General features: G+C 34.7%; 1 protein-coding gene across 4 annotated transcripts in view; it reads left to right on the top strand.

The window, feature by feature from the left end:
* Window positions 1-20,622, top strand: part of LOC136024766 (protein tramtrack, beta isoform-like) — a 77,485-nt gene that overhangs the window by 21,509 nt on the left and 35,354 nt on the right. For 3 of the 4 annotated variants that reach the window (XM_065700218.1, XM_065700216.1, XM_065700219.1), the window contains exons 4-6: window positions 2,958-3,087; window positions 11,399-11,661; window positions 19,644-19,940. In XM_065700218.1, the coding sequence (XP_065556290.1) occupies window positions 2,958-3,087; window positions 11,399-11,661; window positions 19,644-19,940 (690 nt within the window). The remainder of the gene's footprint in view (window positions 1-2,957; window positions 3,088-11,398; window positions 11,662-19,643; window positions 19,941-20,622) is intronic. The other variant, XM_065700220.1, reaches the window with a different exon arrangement.

Genomic DNA, 20,622 nt, shown 5'->3' with positions numbered 1-20,622 from the left:
TTACCTTTACCTAGATTTTGAAACATACCTTTAGAATTTTTGTAAATTTACCTCCTTAGAATTTTTGCAAATTTGCCCCACTGGTTTAATCGTTCTTAAGTGTAATCACTCTATGTTTAATCTTTGAGATTCAAACATTCTAGGTGCAATTGTCTGCGGGTGCAATTTTTTGAACAATCGATATTTTAACCAACGCACAAGGAAGGGCTTCTCGCAGGTGGTGTACAAGAGAGTAACCGGTTTTATACGTGAAGGATCTCATATTTCAAGGGTCGACTATATATCTTGAAAATTTGAACTTCCCGGAACATGTTCATTTGTTCATTTAAAAAAGCGAAATAAAGTATCAGAAATGTAAATGCTAACGATTGATTGATAATAAATAGAAATCTCTGTGCCACATGCGAAAGAACTAAAAACTGATTTTAATAAATTTGTTTTCCGGCAGGATAAACGTGAAATCGTAAGATTTAAGGGGGGATTATCTCTCATTCGATTCCTGTCCATGACCATCAATTGAGCACATTTAAGTTGAAAACACGAAAAGTCGCCAAATCAACTAAGCTGATCTTAGCGACAAAGGATAAAAGCCACGTTTACGCTCTGGCAATGCTCCTTTCGCCTAGCGATTTACTGGTTTCTACACATCAGGTCCATATAGGCTAAGCGTTACTCTATCCAACGGGCCCTCTTTTTTTCTTTGGAGGGTGTACCGTTTTATATGTAGGTAAAGTTTTATTTATAAATTATATATTTATTTGTTCACTGATACAAAAAATGTTAAGCACAATACTTGATGCTTGTAAAATAAATAAAATTAAGGCAACACAAAATCAGATATAAAAAAAAAGAATTGAAAGAATTAAATATATAAACTTATTTGGACGGCCTATTAGGAAATAAAAGAATTTTTAGAGAATGGTATCTTGACATCCATAACCACAAAACTATCTAAATCACAATTGCCAATCCTAAGTAGACGAGACAAAAAAGGAAAAATAGTTGACAAAACAAAATAATGAAAAATATTTAAGCATATTTGTACAGCCTTTCAGGTAGCATACTGATTTCTATACAATAATATTTGAATACTGTATACCCACGCTTGAATACTGTATATTAGTTGATTAGAAATTAAATTTTAAAAGGAAGTTTTAAATTTTAAAAGGAAGGATTAAAATTAGAAGTTCTAATCCGAGTTGGCTAATTGTTTTATCTTATAAGTGTTGTTATCACACAAAAAAAGGAATAAGAAATAAAAAGGCAGTTTAACTGAGATTTTTGTGCGTCTCTCCGAATTCTGATGGATTGAGTAACCTTTGTGAAACTAATATGAACTATTAAAAATCTTATTAAAAAAATCTTGTGTTAAGGACTGTTCAGGCTTACGTGTAAAAAAAAAAACCTACGTGTATAGCCCTTATTCTCCGCCCCCGTTCATAGTTGGAAAAATTTGTACACCAAATATTTTCAATTATCACAGCAATTTTAAAGTTGTCATCAAACTTGCTCAACTGCCGTTTTGTTACATTAGCGGAGTCGGTAATCTCTCTTTATAATAATCTCAATTAAAAAAACTCCCAAATTTCCATTGATTTTCCATTTCACTAATTCATTTTTGGCAAAACAAGATAATAGATTTTTCTTCTTTCCGCTCTTAAATATTCACATGAAACGGAAGTCGGCGGCCTATTGGATTCGAATAGCCCACTTACAATTTTTAGCACAGAAAATAGGACTGGCTCTTATTGAGTCTTAATACACCGAGAGAAGCGCTTACAAATTTTATCACAGATTTTGTGTACTGGGCGCATATTTTATAAATTTTACGCCTTATTCACTAGCGGGAACAGCACCTTAGCGTAGTGCATTGATCTCTGCTTGGCATTACGGGACCCGAAGTTCGATCCCAGCTACCGCAAGGGTGGGCCACGCGCTTGCTACTTTTCGCCTTAAAAAAGACGCACGAAGTGAAACTTCGACAACAGCCAAGCCCTATGCACGGGCAATGAATTCTGAGTATCTTTATAGACCCTAATATCTTGATTAAATAAAACATATTTTTACTTGCCACATTGTAAAGCGATCAGTTATTATTTTTTTTTGAAACAATTAGTGCCATTTGCTTCCATTATTTGCTGGCAATGTGCCAGCAATGGCTGTTGAGAATCTTTATCCTTTATTTTACTTTTGGTGACAAACAAAAATTACCTACCACATTTATCATTTACCAACCAATCATTGTTCATCTTATGCGTATGGTTGCAAATGAGAAATATAAAAAACGCTTATGAAAGAAAAAGGCTTACCTCGGATGTGGATTATTCTTGCCCTAGGAATTGATTGATGTAGCCCACATTATTAGGAATTGATGATGTACCCCACATTATTGCAGAGTTCTATCCTGTGATATTTATATCTAAATATCCAATTTCCTTTGAAATTTTCAAAATTTTAATGAAACCACGAGACATTACTCTTTAAATGGTCAATGCGAAACATAAAAGTAGTTTTGTATTGTTCCCACTTAGATTTTTGTTCCCCCATAGATTTTCTTATATCCTGTTCCCCATAGAATTTTTGCCCTCTCCTAGATTTTGAAAAATAGTTTTTTGGATATTACTTTCATCGAAAAAATGCCTATTTCTGGTATTTTAATTGATAAAAAATTGAAAAAAATACAATACCGCCAACCTTCTAGATATTAAAATATATAGTTTGTTCCCCTCTAGATTTTCATGAATTAACCTTAAATTACCTTAATTTAACCTTTATCTACGTCTAATCACGTCCACGCCATAGAAAAGCTCTGTTTTACCACGTGCAAATCGATAGTTCGAAAAGAGGAATGTCGAATTTACTGGTCATATGGCTGGGGAAATATGCCGTCTCATGAAATATGTATGTCTTATTTTTAATATCTTTTGGGAAAAAGGTAACACTACGCTTTCTTTAAGGTCAAAGGTTTAGCAGAAGTTTGTGAAGATGACACTACTTCAGCCCAAAATTTCAGTTCCATGCCGTCAACAGATGCTAAGTCTGGACAAGCTTTGCCAATATCACAAATGCAATTCCCTTCTTCAATGGGTAAGTCTTTTTATGACTTAATTAAAGGCTTTTCAGTTGTTCATTGGTTTTTGTGATTTATTTGCGTAAATGATTTGCCTCAAGTAACGTGTTTGAGTCTGCAAAATCTTCAATGCATTTAAGATAGAACTTAGTGAAATATGCTACGAATAAAATTGTTTAGCAGTTGATGGAAAATATCTCCATGTTACGGTATGTAACAGACTGAATAGAGGAAATGCTGACAGTTGAGTCCTTCAATTTACGCAGGTATACAATATCAATACTTAGAAACGAGTAAAGGGAAAGCTCCATTTTCTTTGTGATTGGATCTGGCTACCATTGATTCCAACTTTTTTTTGTAATTTTTTTATCTTTATTTTCCTATATTGATCAGTTATTTTGGCTGGTGGCATTGAAAAATTCGAACGCTTAGGGACGCCATCAGTAGCCAATCAGGTTGTATTTTTTGTAATTTCTTGACAGTAATGCTTGTTTATATTAAATAAAAAAACAAGTTTTTTTAACTGAAAGTAAGGAGCGACATTAAAACTTAAAACGAACAGAAATTACTTCATCAAACAGTTCGTGGTAACGAACTGTATTTTGGAGCGGCCCGGCTCAATAGCAACCAAAACTCTAAAAAATGGGCTACATCAAAAGAATCACATTTTAATGCTTATTTTAAATATATAAGTTTAATCAACTTTAGTCTTACCCATCAAAAGTTACGAGCCTGAGAAAATTTGCCTTATTTTAGAAATTAGGGGGAAACAACGCCTAAAAGTCATAGAATCTTAGCGTAAATCACACCATCAGATTCAGCGTATCAGAGAACACTATTGCAGAAGTTTTAAGCTCCTATCTACAAAAATGTGGAATTTCGTATTTTTTGCCAGAAGACAAATCACGGGTGCGTGTTTATTTGTTTGTTTGTTTTTTTTTGGTTTTTTTTTCCCAGGGGTTATCGTATCGACCAACTGGTCCTAGAATGTCGCAAGAGGGCTCATTCCAACGGAAAAGAAAAGTTCTAGTTCCATTTTTATGTGACCAAAAAAATTGGAGGGCACCTAGGCCCCCTCCCACGCTCATTTTTTCTCCAAAGTCAACGGATCAAAATTTTGAGATAGCCATTTTGTTCCGCATAGTCAAAAACCGTAATAACTATGTCTTTGGGAATGACTTACTCCCCCACAGTCCCTGGGTGAGGGGCTGCAAGTTACAAACTTCGGCCAGTGTTTACATATAATAATGGTTACTGGGAAGTGTACAGCGTTTTCGGGGGATTTTTTTTTTTGGGTTTTGAGGGTGGGGTTGAGGGGAGGGAGCTATGTGGGAGGATCTTTCCTTGGAGAAATATGTCATGGAGGAACAGAAATTCAATGAAAAGGGCGCAGGATTTTTCTAAAATAACTATAAAAAAAAACAATGAAAAAATAAACATGGAAAAGTTTTTTCAATTGATAGTAAGGAGTAGCATTGAAACTTAAAACGAACAGAGATTATTACGCGTATGAGGGGTTCTAAAAATACTTTAGCATAAAGAGCGAGATATTTAGGAGGAGATAAATACCTCGCTCTTTATGCTATAGTATTTTTAGTAATTTCAATTATTTATTCTACGACCTTTCGGATTCAGAGAACATTCTTAAAGAATTGGGACAAAACTTACGATTTAGTGTAAAGAGCGAGGTATTAACGAGGGTATAAACCCCCTCATATACATAATAAAAATTTAAGAATATAAAAGTTTATTACGTAAGCTAATTCTTAAGTTACGTATATTTTTTACTAATAAAAACATTCGTTAAAAATTAAAATTTATAGTTGCCTTTTTATGTAACCGAAAAATTGCAGGGCAACTAGGCTTTCCCCACCCCTTATTTCTCAAAATCGTCTGATCAAAACTAAGAGAAAGCCATTTAGCCAAAAAAGGAATTAATGCAAATTTCATTTTAATAATTTACGTGTGGAGAGCCAAAATCAAACAGGCATTAATTCAAAAACGTTCAGAAATTACATAAAAAATTATTTTTTTTTAACTGAAAGTAAGGAGCGACATTAAAACTTAAAACGAACAGAAATTACTCAGTATATGAAATGGGTTGTCCCCTCCGCAATCCCTCGCTCTTTACGCTGAAGTTTGGCTCTTTGCCACAATTCTGCTTTTTAAAACAATTAAAAACTTTAGCGTAAAGAGCGAGGGATTGCGGAGGGGACAACCCATTTCATATACGGAGTAATTTCTGTTCGTTTTAAGTTTTAATGTCGCTCCTTACTTTCAGTTAAAAAAACTAGTTTTTTTTATGTAATATATTTAAGGGGCTGCTTCCTCATCAACGCCCCGCTCTTTACGCTAAAGTTTGACTCTTTCTCTCAACTCTTCTGTTTAAAACAGTAAAAAACTTTAGCGTAAAGAGTGGGGCGTTGATGAGGCAGCAGCCCCTTTCATATATGAAGTAATTTCTGTTCGTTTTAAGTTTTAATGTCGCTCCTTACTTTCAGTTAAAAAAACTTGTTTTTTTTTTATTTGATTTCTTAACGTTTTTGAATCAATGCATATTTTGATTTTGGCTCTCCACAGAGGAATAATTAAAACGAAATTTGCACATTTATTTTTTTTTTGGCTAAATGGCTTTCTCATAATTTTGATTGAATGATTTTGAGAAAAAAAAGAACGGGGGAGGAAGCCTAGTTGCCCTCCGATTTTTTGGTTAATTAAAAAGGCAACTAGAACTTTTAATTTTTTACGAATCTTTTTATTAGTAAAAGATATACGTAACTTATAAATTAGCTTACGTAAAGAACTTTTGTATTCTCATGTTTTTATTATATACATGAGGGGGTTCGCCCCCTCGTCATTACCTCGCTCTTTACACTAAAGCTTAAATTTTGTCCCAATTCATTAAGAATGACCCCTGAATCACAAAAGCCGTAGAATAAATAGTTGAAATTACTAAAAATACTTTAGCGTAAAGAGAGAGGTATTAGGAGGAGGTGAGCCCCTCATATGGGTAATAATTTCTGTTCGTTTTAAGTTTTAATGCTGCTCTTTACTTCCAGCTGAAAAAAAACTTTTTCATATTTATTTTTTCATTGTTTTTTTTTAAATAATGCTAGTAAATCCTGCGCTCCCTTTGTGGAAATTTTCTTCCCCTATGACAAATTCCTCGATGGAAAGTTCCGCCAGCATATCCCCCTCTTCTCAACCCCTCTCCCCAACCAAAAAATCCTCCTGAAAACGCCTGTACACTTCCCAATAACCATTACTATCAAACAGTTCGTGGTAACGAACTGTAGTAAGGAGCGATCCGGCTCAATAGTAACCAAAACTCTAAAAAATTGAATTTTGATATCAATAGCTACATCAAAAGAATTGCATTTTAATGCTGATTTTAAATATAAAAGTTTCATCAAGTTTAGTCTTACCCATCAAAAGTTACGAGCCTGAGAAAATTTGCCTTATTTAGGAAAATAGGGGGAAACGCCCCCTAAAAGTCGTAGGATCTTCACGAAAATGACACCATCAGATTCAGCGTATCAGAGAACCCTACTGTAGAAGTTTCAAGCTCCTATCTACAAAAATGTGGAATTTTGAATTTTTTGCCAGAAGACAAATCACGGGTGCGTGTTTATTTGTTTTTTGTTTTTTGTTTTTTTGTTTTTTTTTTTCCCAGGGGTCATCGTATCGACCAAGTGGTCCTAGAATGTCGCAAGAGGGCTCATTCTAACGGAAATGAAAAGTTCTAGTGCCCTTTTTAAGTGACCAAAAAAATTGGAGGGCACCTAGGCCCCCTCCCACGCTCATTTTTTCTCCAAAGTCAACAGATCAAAATTTTGAGATAGCCATTTTGTTCCGCATAGTCAAAAACCATAATAACTATGTCTTTGGGAATGACTTACTCCCCCAAAGTCCCTGGGGGTGGGGCTGCAACTTACAAAATTCGACCAGTGTTTACATATAATAATGGTTATTGGGAAGTGTACAGTCGGTTTCAGGGGATTTTTTTTTGGTTTTGGGGGTGGGGTCGAGGGGAGGGGGCTATGTGGGAGGATCTTTCCATGGAGAAATGTGTCATGGGGGAACAGAAATTCAATGAAAAGGGCGCAGGATTTTCTAAAATTACTATAAAAAAACAATGAAAAAATAAACATGGAAATTTTTTTTTCAATTGAAAGTAAAGAGTAGCATTGAAACTTAAAACGAACAGAGATTATTACGCATGTAAGGGGTTCTAAAAATACTTTAGCATAAAGAGCGAGGTATTTAGGAGGAGATAAATACCTCGCTCTTTATGCTATAGTATTTTTAGTAATTTCAACTATTCATTCTACGGCCTTTCTGATTCAGGGGTCATTCTTAAAGAATTGGGACAAAACTTGCGATTTAGTGTAAAGAACGAGGTATTAACGAGGGTACAAACCCTCTCATATACATAATAAAAATTAAAGAATATAAAAGTTTGTTACGTAAGATAATTCTTAAGTTACGTATATTTTTTACTAATAGAAAAATTCGTTAAAAATAAAAATTTATAGTTGCCTTTTTATGTAACCGAAAAATTGCATGGCAACTAGGCCTCCTTTCCCATCCCTTATTTCTCAAAATCGTCTGATCAAAACTAAGAGAAAGCCATTTAGCCAAAAAAGGAATTAATATGCAAATTTCATTTTAATAATTTATGTGTGGAGAGCCAAAATCAAACATGCATTAATTCAAAAACGTTCAGAAATTACATAAAAAAAAACTAGTTTTTTTAACTGAAAGTAAGGAGCGACATTAAAACTTAAAACGAACAGAAATTACTCCGTATATGAAATGGGTTGTCCCCTCCACAATCCCTCGCTCTTTACGCTAAAGTTTGACTCTTTGCCACAATTCTGCTTTTTAATACAATTAAAAGCTTTAGCGTAAAGAGCGAGGGATTGCGGAGGGGACAACCCATTTCATATACGGAGTAATTTCTGTTCGTTTTAAGTTTTAATGTCGCTTCTTACTTTCAGTTAAAAAAACTAGTTTTTTTTTATGTAATTATGTAAGCACTGGTCAAAGTTTGTAACCTGTAGCCCCTCCCACGGGGAATGTGGGAGAGTAAGTCGTCCCCAAAGACATAGTTATTAGGTTTTTCGACTACGCTGAACAAAATGGCTATCTCAAAATTTTCATCCGTTGACTTTGGGAAAATAATTAGCGTGGGAGGGGGCCAGGGGTGCCCTCCAATTTTTTTGGTCACTTAAAAAGGGCGCTAGAACTTTTTATTTCCGTTAGAATGAGCCCTCTCGCAACATTTTAGGACAACTGGGTCGATACGATCACCCCTGGGGAAAAACAAAACAAAAAAACAAACAAATAAATAAACACGCATCCGTGATCTGCCTTCTGGCAAAAAATACAAAATTCCACATTTTTGTAGATAGGAGCTTAAAACTTCTACAGTAGGGTTCTCTGATACGCTTAATATGATGGTGTGATTTTCGTTAAGATTCTATGACTTTTAGGGGGTGTTTTCCCCTATTTTTTAAAATGACGCGAATTTTCTCAGGCTCGTAACGTTTAATTGGTAAGACTAAACTTGATGAAACTAATATATTTAAAATCAGCATAAAAATGCGATTCTTTTGATGTAGCTATTGGTATCAAAATTCCATTTTAAGAGTTTTGGTTACTATTGAGCCGGGTCGCTCCTTTCTACAGTTCGTTACCACGAACTGTTTGAAGAGAGTTTGTTTTTGTGAGTCAATCAAGTGATGCTAAAACTTTAGAACATATTAGACGTAGAATTGGTAAAGCTAGGTTTTTAAACTCTAATTAAAAGCTCCAAAACTGTTTACCTCTTCCGATGGCTGTACCCGTTAAGCAGGTTCGGATAATCCATAAAACTTTGAGCAAAAAACACCACGAGGGAGAAATTCATTGTACAACTGTGGAGTGATTCTGCCATTTTCTTTCAGAGTTTTTAATTCTTTTATAATTTTTTTAAGTAAAGACTTTTTTAACTTTTTTTTTTAACAAGATTAGCTGCAGAGAAGGCAAATATCGCAATAAGAAATTATTCCAATTTTTAATAAATACAGTTGGTGAAATGAATGAACCTTTTTAGCTTGTAAAATGTTAGCTTTTATCACACAGTCTTGGCTGAACTTTTCGTTAAGAAGTAATGATGCCAAGGCTATTTTAAAAAATGGATTTTTAACCGAGAACTTTTATTGTAAGTGTGTTATTATTTATTATTTTCTTTGCTGAAGACGGCCCTTAGATATAGGGCTGAAATATTCAAATAGGTTTTGTTCGTTCACTGTCTTGGGAAAAAAGTCCTCATTATTCTCTCTTCTGTATTTGTAAAACTGATATTAATTTTTCCGAACAGGGATAGTTATGTTCAATCAAATTTAGACTTCATCTGTTCAAAATCATATTAAAAATGCAGGTCGTTTAGGGTCTGTCGTATGTCAGTATTTCAAATATTGAAATACATGATTTTATTAAAAAAATTAGTTATGGGAATCAGCTTGGATCAAACATTAGATCAATGTTTATATTAATCGTCTATCTTGTATGGACTAGGTGGTTTTTCGACAACAAATCCGCCTCCCTTCGGCATTAGTTCCTCTGTAAACATGAACAGTGTTGCCGCCACGGTCAGTTCCTAAAGTGCCACAATTGCCCGAATTTGCGTGCTACACAGAGATTTTGGTACATAGGTCGAAAGAATGACTGTAATATTGCTAAAATGGCACTTTCTTCCTACAGATGGCAACCCTGACTGGGAAGCTCTTTATATAGTTTTTTGCTCTTTATCGGAACCTTCAGTTGATAGCAAATTGGTCCTTTGAGTGGCAAAGCAATAGTTTATGCCACAATGGCACAGAAAATCGTCACTTCCCATAGCACAATCTTTTTGGTTACTTGAAAATACAACTAGAATTTTTGATTTCCGTTCGAATGAGCCCTCCCAAAACCTTTCAGGATCGTTGGCTCGGAAAAAAAAACATGCACCGGTGATCTTTCTTCTGGCGAAAATGCAAATTTCCATTGCAGACAGGAGCTTGAAACCTTTACAATAGGGTTCTCTGACACACTGAATCAGTCTAACGGTTGGATTTTCATCTAGATCCCTTGCCTTTTCTAGGGGTTTTTCCTCCTTTTCAGGTATATTTTTTCAGGCTCGTGGCTTTTGATGGTTAACTTTAAACTTAATGAATTTTATATATTTGGAGCCAACATAAAAAGCCCATTATTTCATGTATTAATTATTATCAAAATTCTTTTTATAGAGTTTCGGTTACTACTAGCCTTATTGTTCATTACTTACAGTTCTTTCCCACGAAATGTTTTACATTCGGTGGGCGTAATGTCCAACCAAGCAGTTTACGAATATAAACTCTTTCTCATCTTAATTATGTCATTCATGATAGCTCATTTAATTTTACTACACGGGATAGATTTTTTTCTATTACTTGTCTCTATAAAATATTATATATTGTTTTTTTTTTTATTTGAAGGATGATAAGGCAATTTCCTACCACCGAAGAATTTTTCGAAAGGCCTGTCAAAACACGTAAAACCCAAGAAATTTTCCTATGGAATTCTAAAAAAAACCTTTGTCAAAACCTCTTATCTACTAGGACGAAAAACACTGAAAAGTTGCTCTCTTAAAATGTAATTTCTTGGCAGAGATTTAAAAATAATAACATTCCAATTTTTAAGTCCAAATCTGAAACAAAAAATATTTTCGTTCCACACGGCAATGAAAAAAGCTTAGTTAATTGGCGCTCTATGGTGTCGATCTGTAATATATATGGAAGGGTTAATTTGAATATTATGCATAAAATCGGTTAAGATACAGTTAAAGGGACACTCTACCTATGTCTTATCCTATGTGCATTCCTGTGAATTGCGCGTATACTTTGACATGGTTTTGCTAGTGATGAAGGTTAAACTCTCTTTTATATCATTTTAGAGGAATTTACACTCTATAAAAAGTGAAAATAGTAGAAACGATACAAGCACTGGGAGAAAAAAGGGGTATTAAAGCGTTGCTCAACTAAAAAGACTACACAATTTTACCAAAATGTGTCAGCTTGTAAGCAGGGTTGCTACCATGGTCAGTTCTTAAAGTGCTGCAATCGCCCAAATTTGCGTGCTAAATTGCCCGAAATTGACTAAAATAATGCTACAGGTGGCAAACCTGTGCACGCGCTACAGTGCTACACATAATGAAATATTACTAAAATAGCATTTTCGTTCTACAGGTGGCAACCCTGCTTGTAAGATAGATTTAGCCTGTAAGATAGGTTGATTTGCGCATTTCTAAGCTTTTAATCATTTTAGGTGGGCATTTAGGCCAGTATCCTACCATGTCTCATGGAACCCCTCCTCTTAAAAAGAAAAGAGGTAGGCCGAGGCTATTTGACTCTCCAGACGACGATTTTTCAGCTGTAAAGCAGGAAGGTCAAATTCAAGATCCATCAGATATTAAGGATGAAGGACCTTCAGAAACTACACCACAAAATACACCACCTCCAGCCTCCTTCAGCGAACAAGCCAGCACTCAATCTCCACATCTTTTAGACGCCAGTAGTTCAAACCAAGTAGTAAGTCTTCTTTTTGGCTTTTTTTAAAATTTATATTACAATCACTTTTTTTTAATATTTAAATGTTCCCATAAAACCTTACAGAATTCAAATAAGAATTCTTGTTCATGCCCTTGTTATATCTTGTGTCCTGTATCCTGTTATAAATTATTTAGAATTCAGGCTACAAGGTTAAAATTCAATTTTAAATATTTTCTAACCGATCGCCAAGTTTAATTTTTTCTTTTCGTTTCATACCCCTATTTCTGTATATCCTTATTTACACCCTTATACCCTGTATACCCCTATTTATATATGTACACCCATATTTCTGGTGCCAGTAAACCGCACCAAGTACTTTTTTTCAGCTTTTGTACTTTTTAGTGACTACTCCCTGTTAGAATTAACTTTATAGGGTTTTGTTTCTTCTGACGCTACAAGTATCAAATAGGGTTTCGAATTTTTGCTGGAAGTAAGGTCTTTGTTATTTCCAGAACATGTCCGGGATCTCTGGAGATGCATACAGACTTTTTTTTATCCATATAGAAAAATGTAATGTTGCAAATTGAATATGTTTTTTCATATAGTGGCGCAGTGGGATGAATCTCAGCTTGGTAATATAGGGCCCAGGGCTTGAACTCAGCTGCAGCAACACACTTCAAGTCTCGGTATTTATTTCCGGTGATGAGACAAGGCAGAAGCGTCATCATTGGCTACAAACCCAAACAAGAAGAAGAAGAAGAAAATATATTACGATTTATTTTGCATTAAAAAATAATGTGTCTCAAAAATGCTGACTTATTTGTCAGTTGACTTGATTTTGGGTCTCCTACTTTAGTATAAATTGAAACTGAAAATCAGTTGAATTGACAATGGGTTTCCCACTTCAGTATAAATTGAAACTAAAAATGAAAATGCTCTTCTTCCAACATTGATGTCGTGTGATTGTTAGAAACGCATTATAATTCCTGTCATTCTGTGTTCTCCCATTTTATCGTAAGAATTCATTTGAGCTTTTTTTGGTTTATTTATTTTGGTTGCTTGGGGTTAAACATGTTTCTAGCTGGTTTCTGAAATTATCGACGACCTGAGACAGAATTTATCTTCAAAAGTTGACATTTTCATCAGGTTCATTTTTGTCCCTGACAGTTCGTCATTATTTCAAACAATTCACAAAAAAAAGGCCTGAGTGAAATCTTTAGTTTCTCCTTTAGTGCTGTATACAGAGGGACAGAGTGTAGAAATCATCTGACTCAAAACTTTTCGTCCTTTTTACTAGCTTAAAATATCACTCAGGAAGACCAGTCAAGGTGAAATTTAATTATGGGTCTTTTACTGAAATTAAATTCAATACTGGGAGTAATCAGGTCTAAATCAAACAGTTCGTGGTAAGGAACTGTAGTAAGGAGCGACCCGGCTCAATAGTAACCGAAACTCTAAAAAATGGAATTTTGATACCAATAGTTACATCAAAAGAATTGCATTTTAATGCTGATTTTAAATATATAAGTTTCATCAAGAGCAGTTATACTCATCAAAAGTTACGACCCTGAGAAAATTTGCCTCATTTTAGAAAATAGGGGGAAATGCCCCCTAAAAGTTATACAATCGTAACGAAAATCACACCATCAGATTCAGCGTATCAGAGAACCTCATTGTAGAAGTTTCAAGCTCCTATCTAAAAAAATGTGGAATTTCGCATTTTTTGCCAGAAGACAGATCACGGATGCGAGTTTATTTGTTTTTTTGTTGGTTTTTTTTCCCCAGAAGTGATCGCATCGACTGAGTGATCCTAGAATATTGTGAGAGGGCTCATTCTAACGGAAATCAAAAGTTCTAGTGCCCTTTTTAAGTGACCAAAAAAATTGGAAGGCACCTAGACCCCCTCCCACGCTCATTTTTTCCCAAAAGTCAGCGGATCATAGCCATTTTATTCACCATAGTGGAAAACCTAATAACTATGTCTTTAGGGACGAATTACGCCCCCGCAGTCCCCGTGGGAGGGGCTGCAAGTTACAAACTTTGACCTGTGTTTACATATAGTAATGGTTACTGGAAAGAGTACAGACGTTTTCAAGGGGATTTTTTTGGTTTAGGGGGGAGAGTTGAGGGGGGGGTTATATGGGAGGATATTTCCATGGATAAACTTCTCATGGGGGAAGAGACTTTCAATGAAAGGGGGCGCAGGATTTTCCCGCATTATTTCAAAAAACAATGCAAAAATAAATATGAAGTTTTTTCTACTGAAATTAAGGAGCAGCAATAAAACTTAAAACGAACAAAAATTATTACGCATATGAGGGGTTTACCTCCTCGTTATACCTCACTCTTTACGCTAAAGTATTTTTAGTAATTTCAACTATTTATTCTACGGCCTTTGTGATTCAGAGGTCATTCTTAAGGAATTGGGACAAAATATAAGCTTTAGTGTAAAGAGCGAGGTATCGACGAGGGTTGAATCCCCTCATATACGCAATAAAAACATACGAATATAGAAGTTCGTTACGTAACTTAATTCGTAAGTTATGTATATTTTTTACCAATGAAAACTTTTGTAAAAAATTAAAAGTTCTAGTTGCTTTTTTAAGTAATCAAAAACTTGGAGGGCAACTAGGCCTCCTCCCTGGCTCTTTTTTCTCAAAATACTCCGATTAATTGCAATTAATTAATATGCAAATTTCGTTTTAATTATTTATGTGCGGAGAACCAAGATCAAAACATGCATTAATTCAAAAACGTCTAGAAATTAAATAAGAAAAACAAGTTTTTTTTGAATGAAAGTAAGGAGCAACATTAAAACTTAAAACGAACAGAAATTACTCCGTATATGAAAGGGGCTTTTCCTCCTCAACGCCCCGCTCTTTACGCTAAAGTTTCTTACTGTTTTAAAAATAGAGTTAAGAGAAAGATTCAAAATCTAGCGTAAAGAGCGGGGCGTTGAGGAGGAAAAGCCCCTTTCATATACGGAGTAATTTCTGTTCGTTTTAAGTTTTAATGTTGCTCCTTACTTTCATTAAAAAAAAACTTGTTTTTCTTATTGAATTCAGGTTAAAGGCGAGGCAAGCGCTTGTGAAAATACGTAACTAATCAACAAAATCAAAACACAATTCAAATAATTCGTGGTAGTCAACTGTAAGTAAGATGTGACTCGAGACAATAGTAACCACAATTCTTACAACGGAATTTTGATAACAATAGATACATCAAAAGAATTAACTTTTTATGCTGATTCGAAATATATCAAATTCGTAAAATTTAATGTTACCCATCAAACCTACGAGCCTAAGACATTTTGTCTAATTTTCGAGAAAGGCCTAATTTTCACACCATCAGATTCAGCATTTCAGGAAACCCTACTGTTGAGGTTTCAAGCTCCTATTCACAAAAATATAGAATTTTTTGCCAGAAGAAGGGTCTCCAATGCGCGCGAATTTTTTTTCCAGGGGTGACCACATTGAACTAATGGTCTTAGAAGATGGGGGTAGGGCTCATTCGGACGGAAATGAAATGTTTTAGTGCTTATTTTAAGTGACCTAAAAGATTGGAGGGCTCTCATGTCCCATTCCCCCAATGATATTTGATCAAAATTTTGAGATAACCATTTGATTCAGCATTGTTGAAAATTTCCAATAGCTTTGCCTCTGGGCCATTGTTCACTTTTTGTGTTTGTAATTGTAAATATACGGATTTTTTTTTGGGGGGGGGATTTCCTGCGGTAGGATTTTCCACGGGGAGATTTTTTGTGGGTAGCAAAGTTTCAAGGGGTATTTTTCATGAGAAATTTTACAGCGGGGAGAGAAGGGGATTTCCTTGCATTATATTGCCTATAGCATTGAAAACTCTTAAGGTACGGGTTGTGGTTCATTCACTCTTTACTGCGCATTCGTAGTGTGATAAAAATGATACTCAAAAATAGTAGAAAATATTTCCACGAAAGAGGCTATACAAATAATTATTTGAGATTTTCATAAAAAATAAAAGAGCGTCAACACGAAGCCTTAAACAATTCGTTGCAAAATACTACGCTTGATATGGCCTAAAATTCAAGCTTGCGTCATCGAAATTGTTATCAGTCAGCGTTTCTACTTTCCCATTTAAAAAAAAAAATATGTAATCATCCATAAAAATTTATATTCTCAATTCTAAAATCTCTTCTATTTTTTCTCTAATTTTCAACTAAACAAATAACAAACAAAATAGATAACAGATCAGTTTCAGATGAAGAATATCAACACTTGCATAAAACTGAAATTTTGCTTCCAAAAGGAAATTTTTGTGAAATTTTCATATGAAATTTTTGTTTCGAAAGTTTAGGTTTTTGGCTTGTCATGCGATTGCAATGCGATGCAAACTTTGCATCGAATTCCAATCATCTCCTTTATCCTAACCCCCCCTTTATGCTCTTGAACTTTATCCTAATCTTAAACCATTAAATAAAATGGATTGGATTATGCTTTAAATCCGAACGATCAAATTTTAGAAATATAACTTTAAATTAAAAGGATCCTTATTCAATTGAAAATAAATCTTGGTCCATATTTCTGCCGTAAAGTACAGGTTCTATTGTACTACGCATTTTAGTCACAGGTTGTCTCAAGGCCATGGCTGTGTCCATTGATTTGATACGGTCACTTCTGGAGAAAAAACAACAACAAAAAACAACACAAACAAAAAATAAAAGAACACGCATCTGTGATTTTTCTTCCGGGGGAAATGCAAATTCCACATTTTTTTTAGATAGAAGCTTGAAACCTCTACAACAGGGTTCTCTCATATGCTGAATTCACTGTTGTCACTTTCATCAAGATTGCTTGCCTTCTTGTGGTTATGCCCCCCCCCTTTTTTTCGAAAATGAGATGAATTTTCTCAGGCTAATAGCTTTTGACGCATAATTCTAAGCTTAATGGTTTTTTTATATCTCTGGAATCAGCATAAATATCTAATTCTTTTGATTGTTGTTAAATTCTTTGCTTTAGAGTTTTGGTCACTTTTAGTCCTAGTCGCTTCTTTTTCACAGTTCGTTATCACGAACTGTTTAATAAATATCTACATGCATAACGTAAAAAAATGATCGTGTTTAGCTAAAAAAAAAGAAAATATATTCCCTTGAACAAACATTTGGGTAGTAGGAAATAGTGCATAAAAACTCTGTGTTTTTTTCATTTTTTTAAACCGGGTATTTCTGGTATATTTACCGGGTATTTACCGGGTATTTTGGATCACTCGGGTATTTCTAAAAAAATCTCGAGAAACGTGTAAGTCCTTACAAAAGTTCTTTCATAGGGGCTTTTAAGAATGTCTTTAAATTGCCAAATCACTATACCCAAATTTTTCCACAAGAAATTTGAAAAACCGCTATTTTGAGGAAAAAAATCCCCTGAAACAGGAGTAGTTACTAGGATATGGCGGATAAACAGAAATAAAACTTCTAGAAGCTAACTTACTACAGGTGAAATTCAAAAATGACATGCTTCCTACGCCGAATATCGTTGCAGAATCCTTGCTAGAGGTAAGAATTTTCCTGGGGAGGAGGGATCACAAGGATGTAGAACATCCTTCACACTATGCTGCTATTAAGACGGCTTCTATTTTAGCGAAAATCTTACTTTTTAACAGGAAAAGCCAACCTAATTTTTTTTTTTTTATCAGTTAAAATTATATTTATTAGATATTGATTTGATTTATAAGTAATTGGGACGTGATAAGTAAACAAACAGTGTAGTTTTGATTCTATGCATTCAATACCGTTAGTCCAGGCTAGCGTGCGCCAATTAGACTAGCAAAAGTTAGACCTTGCTAATGAAACTCCGCAAAGGTTTGCCCCCTCCCCCCCCCCCAAAAAAAAAGATAAGAACTTGTCGACTTAAAACAAGTGGAGAATTGATAAGGTTGGACTGTATGAGATAGAACAATCTAAGACAACCTTATACTCATGGATGCTCATGTATACTCATTTGTATCTAATTTATAAGGGATGTCACAACAACACAAGCATTAAAAATACAAATTTAATTATCAAATTATTTGAAAGAAGAAAATATGCTATTTTCAGTGATGCCAAGCGAAAGAAATGACACCTTTTGAGATATTAGGTTCTCAGCATTCTTCATAAGAGATTTGTTCACTTTTTTTATTTACGTTTTGGCACACAACATAGCTACAAGGCGTCTTGATGAATAATTATAGGAAATATTTTAATAGGCTAAATTATTATGTTTCTGCAAAATAATCAATCTCCGTTGCGTTTTTTCATAGGATTGTCGAAGATTTAAGTTGGCAACATTTTTTAAACGCAAAATTTTATAGCCATATTAGGGGTGATGGACTAAGGAAACATATCTCGTAGCTATTTCAAGGGCAGACTGCAACGAATCACAAATTTTCTATCAACTCACTTACTTTGTGTGATCACTCTCACAGGCTCATGGCCAATTCAAGAGCCTTTGGCAAAAGATGTAATGTGTTAAAAGCATCTTTTTTTTCTTGCCATCTTAAATGGCACATAGCAAAACAATTAGGGATCTTGAAGAATAATTCTTACACAGTAATATATAGTATTATTTGAGTAGCCTATATGCCTGTAAAACGATCAATTTCAAGGTTATAGCGATCTAAGGTAGACATGTAGTCAAAATGCTGATGATGCGATGCTACCCATTTGGCGACACAATTCCATCAGGAATAATAAAGCAAGAGTTTCTGGCATAACTCTTCCTCCTAAAAGAAAAGAAAAAAATTCCTCTATAATTTCTATTTTTGCACCAAACGCCTATGTGTCCATGATTAGAGCACAAAATATGAGCGCAAAACAAAGTTAAAATATGTTTATAATATTTCAAAATAAAACCCTAAATATTAAAAAAACTCTTCAATTTTATTGTATTTGCCTCTTTGCAAACGACTCTACTTCTCCAGCCGTTACCAATTGGGACTCGATATCTCTCTGTCTATAAATTATGCCTTCCTAGCCTATTTCCAAACACAATGAATAAAACTCGCGTGCTATTTAGTCTATTTTTTGTTTTATGGTGGCTAGAAAATTCCGTCCTGGATAACTAAAGCCATGAAACCTTGCACCTACACTATATTGCATCCAGGGTAAGAAGATAGCATTATACCCGTGAAGGACAATAAAATAGTGCATGATGTGTTGCACCCTGGAAAATTGTTTCCACTCAAATAAATGGGTAAAATATTATTCTTTTCTGTGTTTAAGCCAGATTTGAGTGACCCTCGACAAGAACCAAGTCCCATCAACAATATTATCAAATATAACATTGTGTTCAGCAATATACTAACAACTCACAGCAGCACCAAGCCACCTGGGGCCAACACAGCTATGAACGCTCCTCCTTTTTCAGGATCAATTCGAAGCCTCCCTCTTTAGTAGTTTAGCAGTATTTTATGTGTGTGGAAAGCTGAAAAAGAAAATCTTCTCTGAGCAACAATTGCCTGCTCATGGGATAATAAAATGAGCCTTCTTGTACTTAAACCCGACACTTAACCAAGGTCACGGGCCCTTTGCCTGGCCAAGAGTCTGCCTTGTAGATAATAAAGACCAACTTGTGTCTACTGTTGAGGTTTATGTTCTCTGTTCAAGTTTTTTGTAATTTTTTCTGCAATCCTACAGTTGTAATATGGTAAAATAAGATGGCAATTTTGCTATCATTTGGTAGCTTTATCTTTCCATTGTTATGCATTTTTGGGATTTGCTTTTGACTCTTTTTAGATTGAAAAACATGTTTAAAAACATGAGCGATGTTCGAAAATATTACCCTGTTTTTTCCATTTTCTTTTTTTTCAACAAGTTTAAATCATTCTCTAAGAAAAAACTATGTAATATCATACTTGTGTCTGGGTGAATGATAGATTTAAACTAATGAAATAAATAAAATTTTAACATTAAAATTGTCATTTTGTTGCCATTTACAGCTGTAGGCTTGTCGTAAAATCGCAGGCTTTACTAGGAATATAAACCTTAACAGCTGTTTTTTACAATGCAGATTGCCGTCGGAACAAGTTCACAAACTGTGATGGCGTTTACACTGTCCAAATCTGAGCGTGGAAACGATGTTTTGATACACAAAGGCTATAAATATCTACTAAGAAAAGATAGAATACAGGGAGATGGCAAGAAAATTTGGAGGTGTCGCGAGTATAAGAAGTCGAGCTGCAATACAAATTTGCTAACAAATGGAGACCAAATTATATCTATATCGTCTGAACATTCCCACCCAGGAGATCCTGTTTGTCACGATAGTGACCACCTAACAAACAACCATGCCGGTATACTGCCCTTTGTAAGTAAAGTTTAAATATTGGGGTTTTGTAGAAAGGGCAGCCCAGAAGAAGTATATCGAGCTGTTACTTTTTGAAAAGGAGAAACCTTTAGTCACTGTTGTTTTTTGTATACCGGCATTAAGGTTTTAAGGATGCCATAGAGTTGAGAAAAAAAATTATCGTAGTGTTTTCATTTTGTGACTTACGAGGGGTCATCGATTTCCAAAAATCACGTAACCAGGATGCACTTGCCAAGCGTGATAAACTTTGCCTAGTGTATCACACCTGTCCCACGAGCGTTGGAAATGTGCCAAATGTGGCGGACCTGTACAGAACACGTGGCGCTCCGAGATTCACACCAGATGTTGGAAAGTAGGTGGCCCCTCAGATTTTTACTCACAGTGTCCTACTTTTATAACTATGGTGTTCATTATAAGTTTTTTACCAATTGCTTTCATTTGTTTAGATTATGAATTGGACTATTTTTCTTTTGTTCATCTTTTGGGTCGAATCAGTGATGTTGATTTTTTAATACCTTTTCCCTGTATTTATTTATTTTTACTGGTAAAAGGACCTCTTGGTGCTTTTCCTTTCTGACTGAAATTAGAGACCCCTCGACACAAATAAATGGCAGTTCCTTCAGATCATAGTATTCACGTTTTCTTGGTATGCAAATTATTTGGTGTTCAGCAGTTTTGCTAT

This window comes from Artemia franciscana, chromosome 3 (assembly GCF_032884065.1).
Source record: "Artemia franciscana chromosome 3, ASM3288406v1, whole genome shotgun sequence".
NCBI lineage: Eukaryota > Metazoa > Arthropoda > Branchiopoda > Anostraca > Artemiidae > Artemia > Artemia franciscana.
Note: the sequence above shows the minus strand (reverse complement) of the source record. Positions and strands in the feature narration are given on the sequence as shown.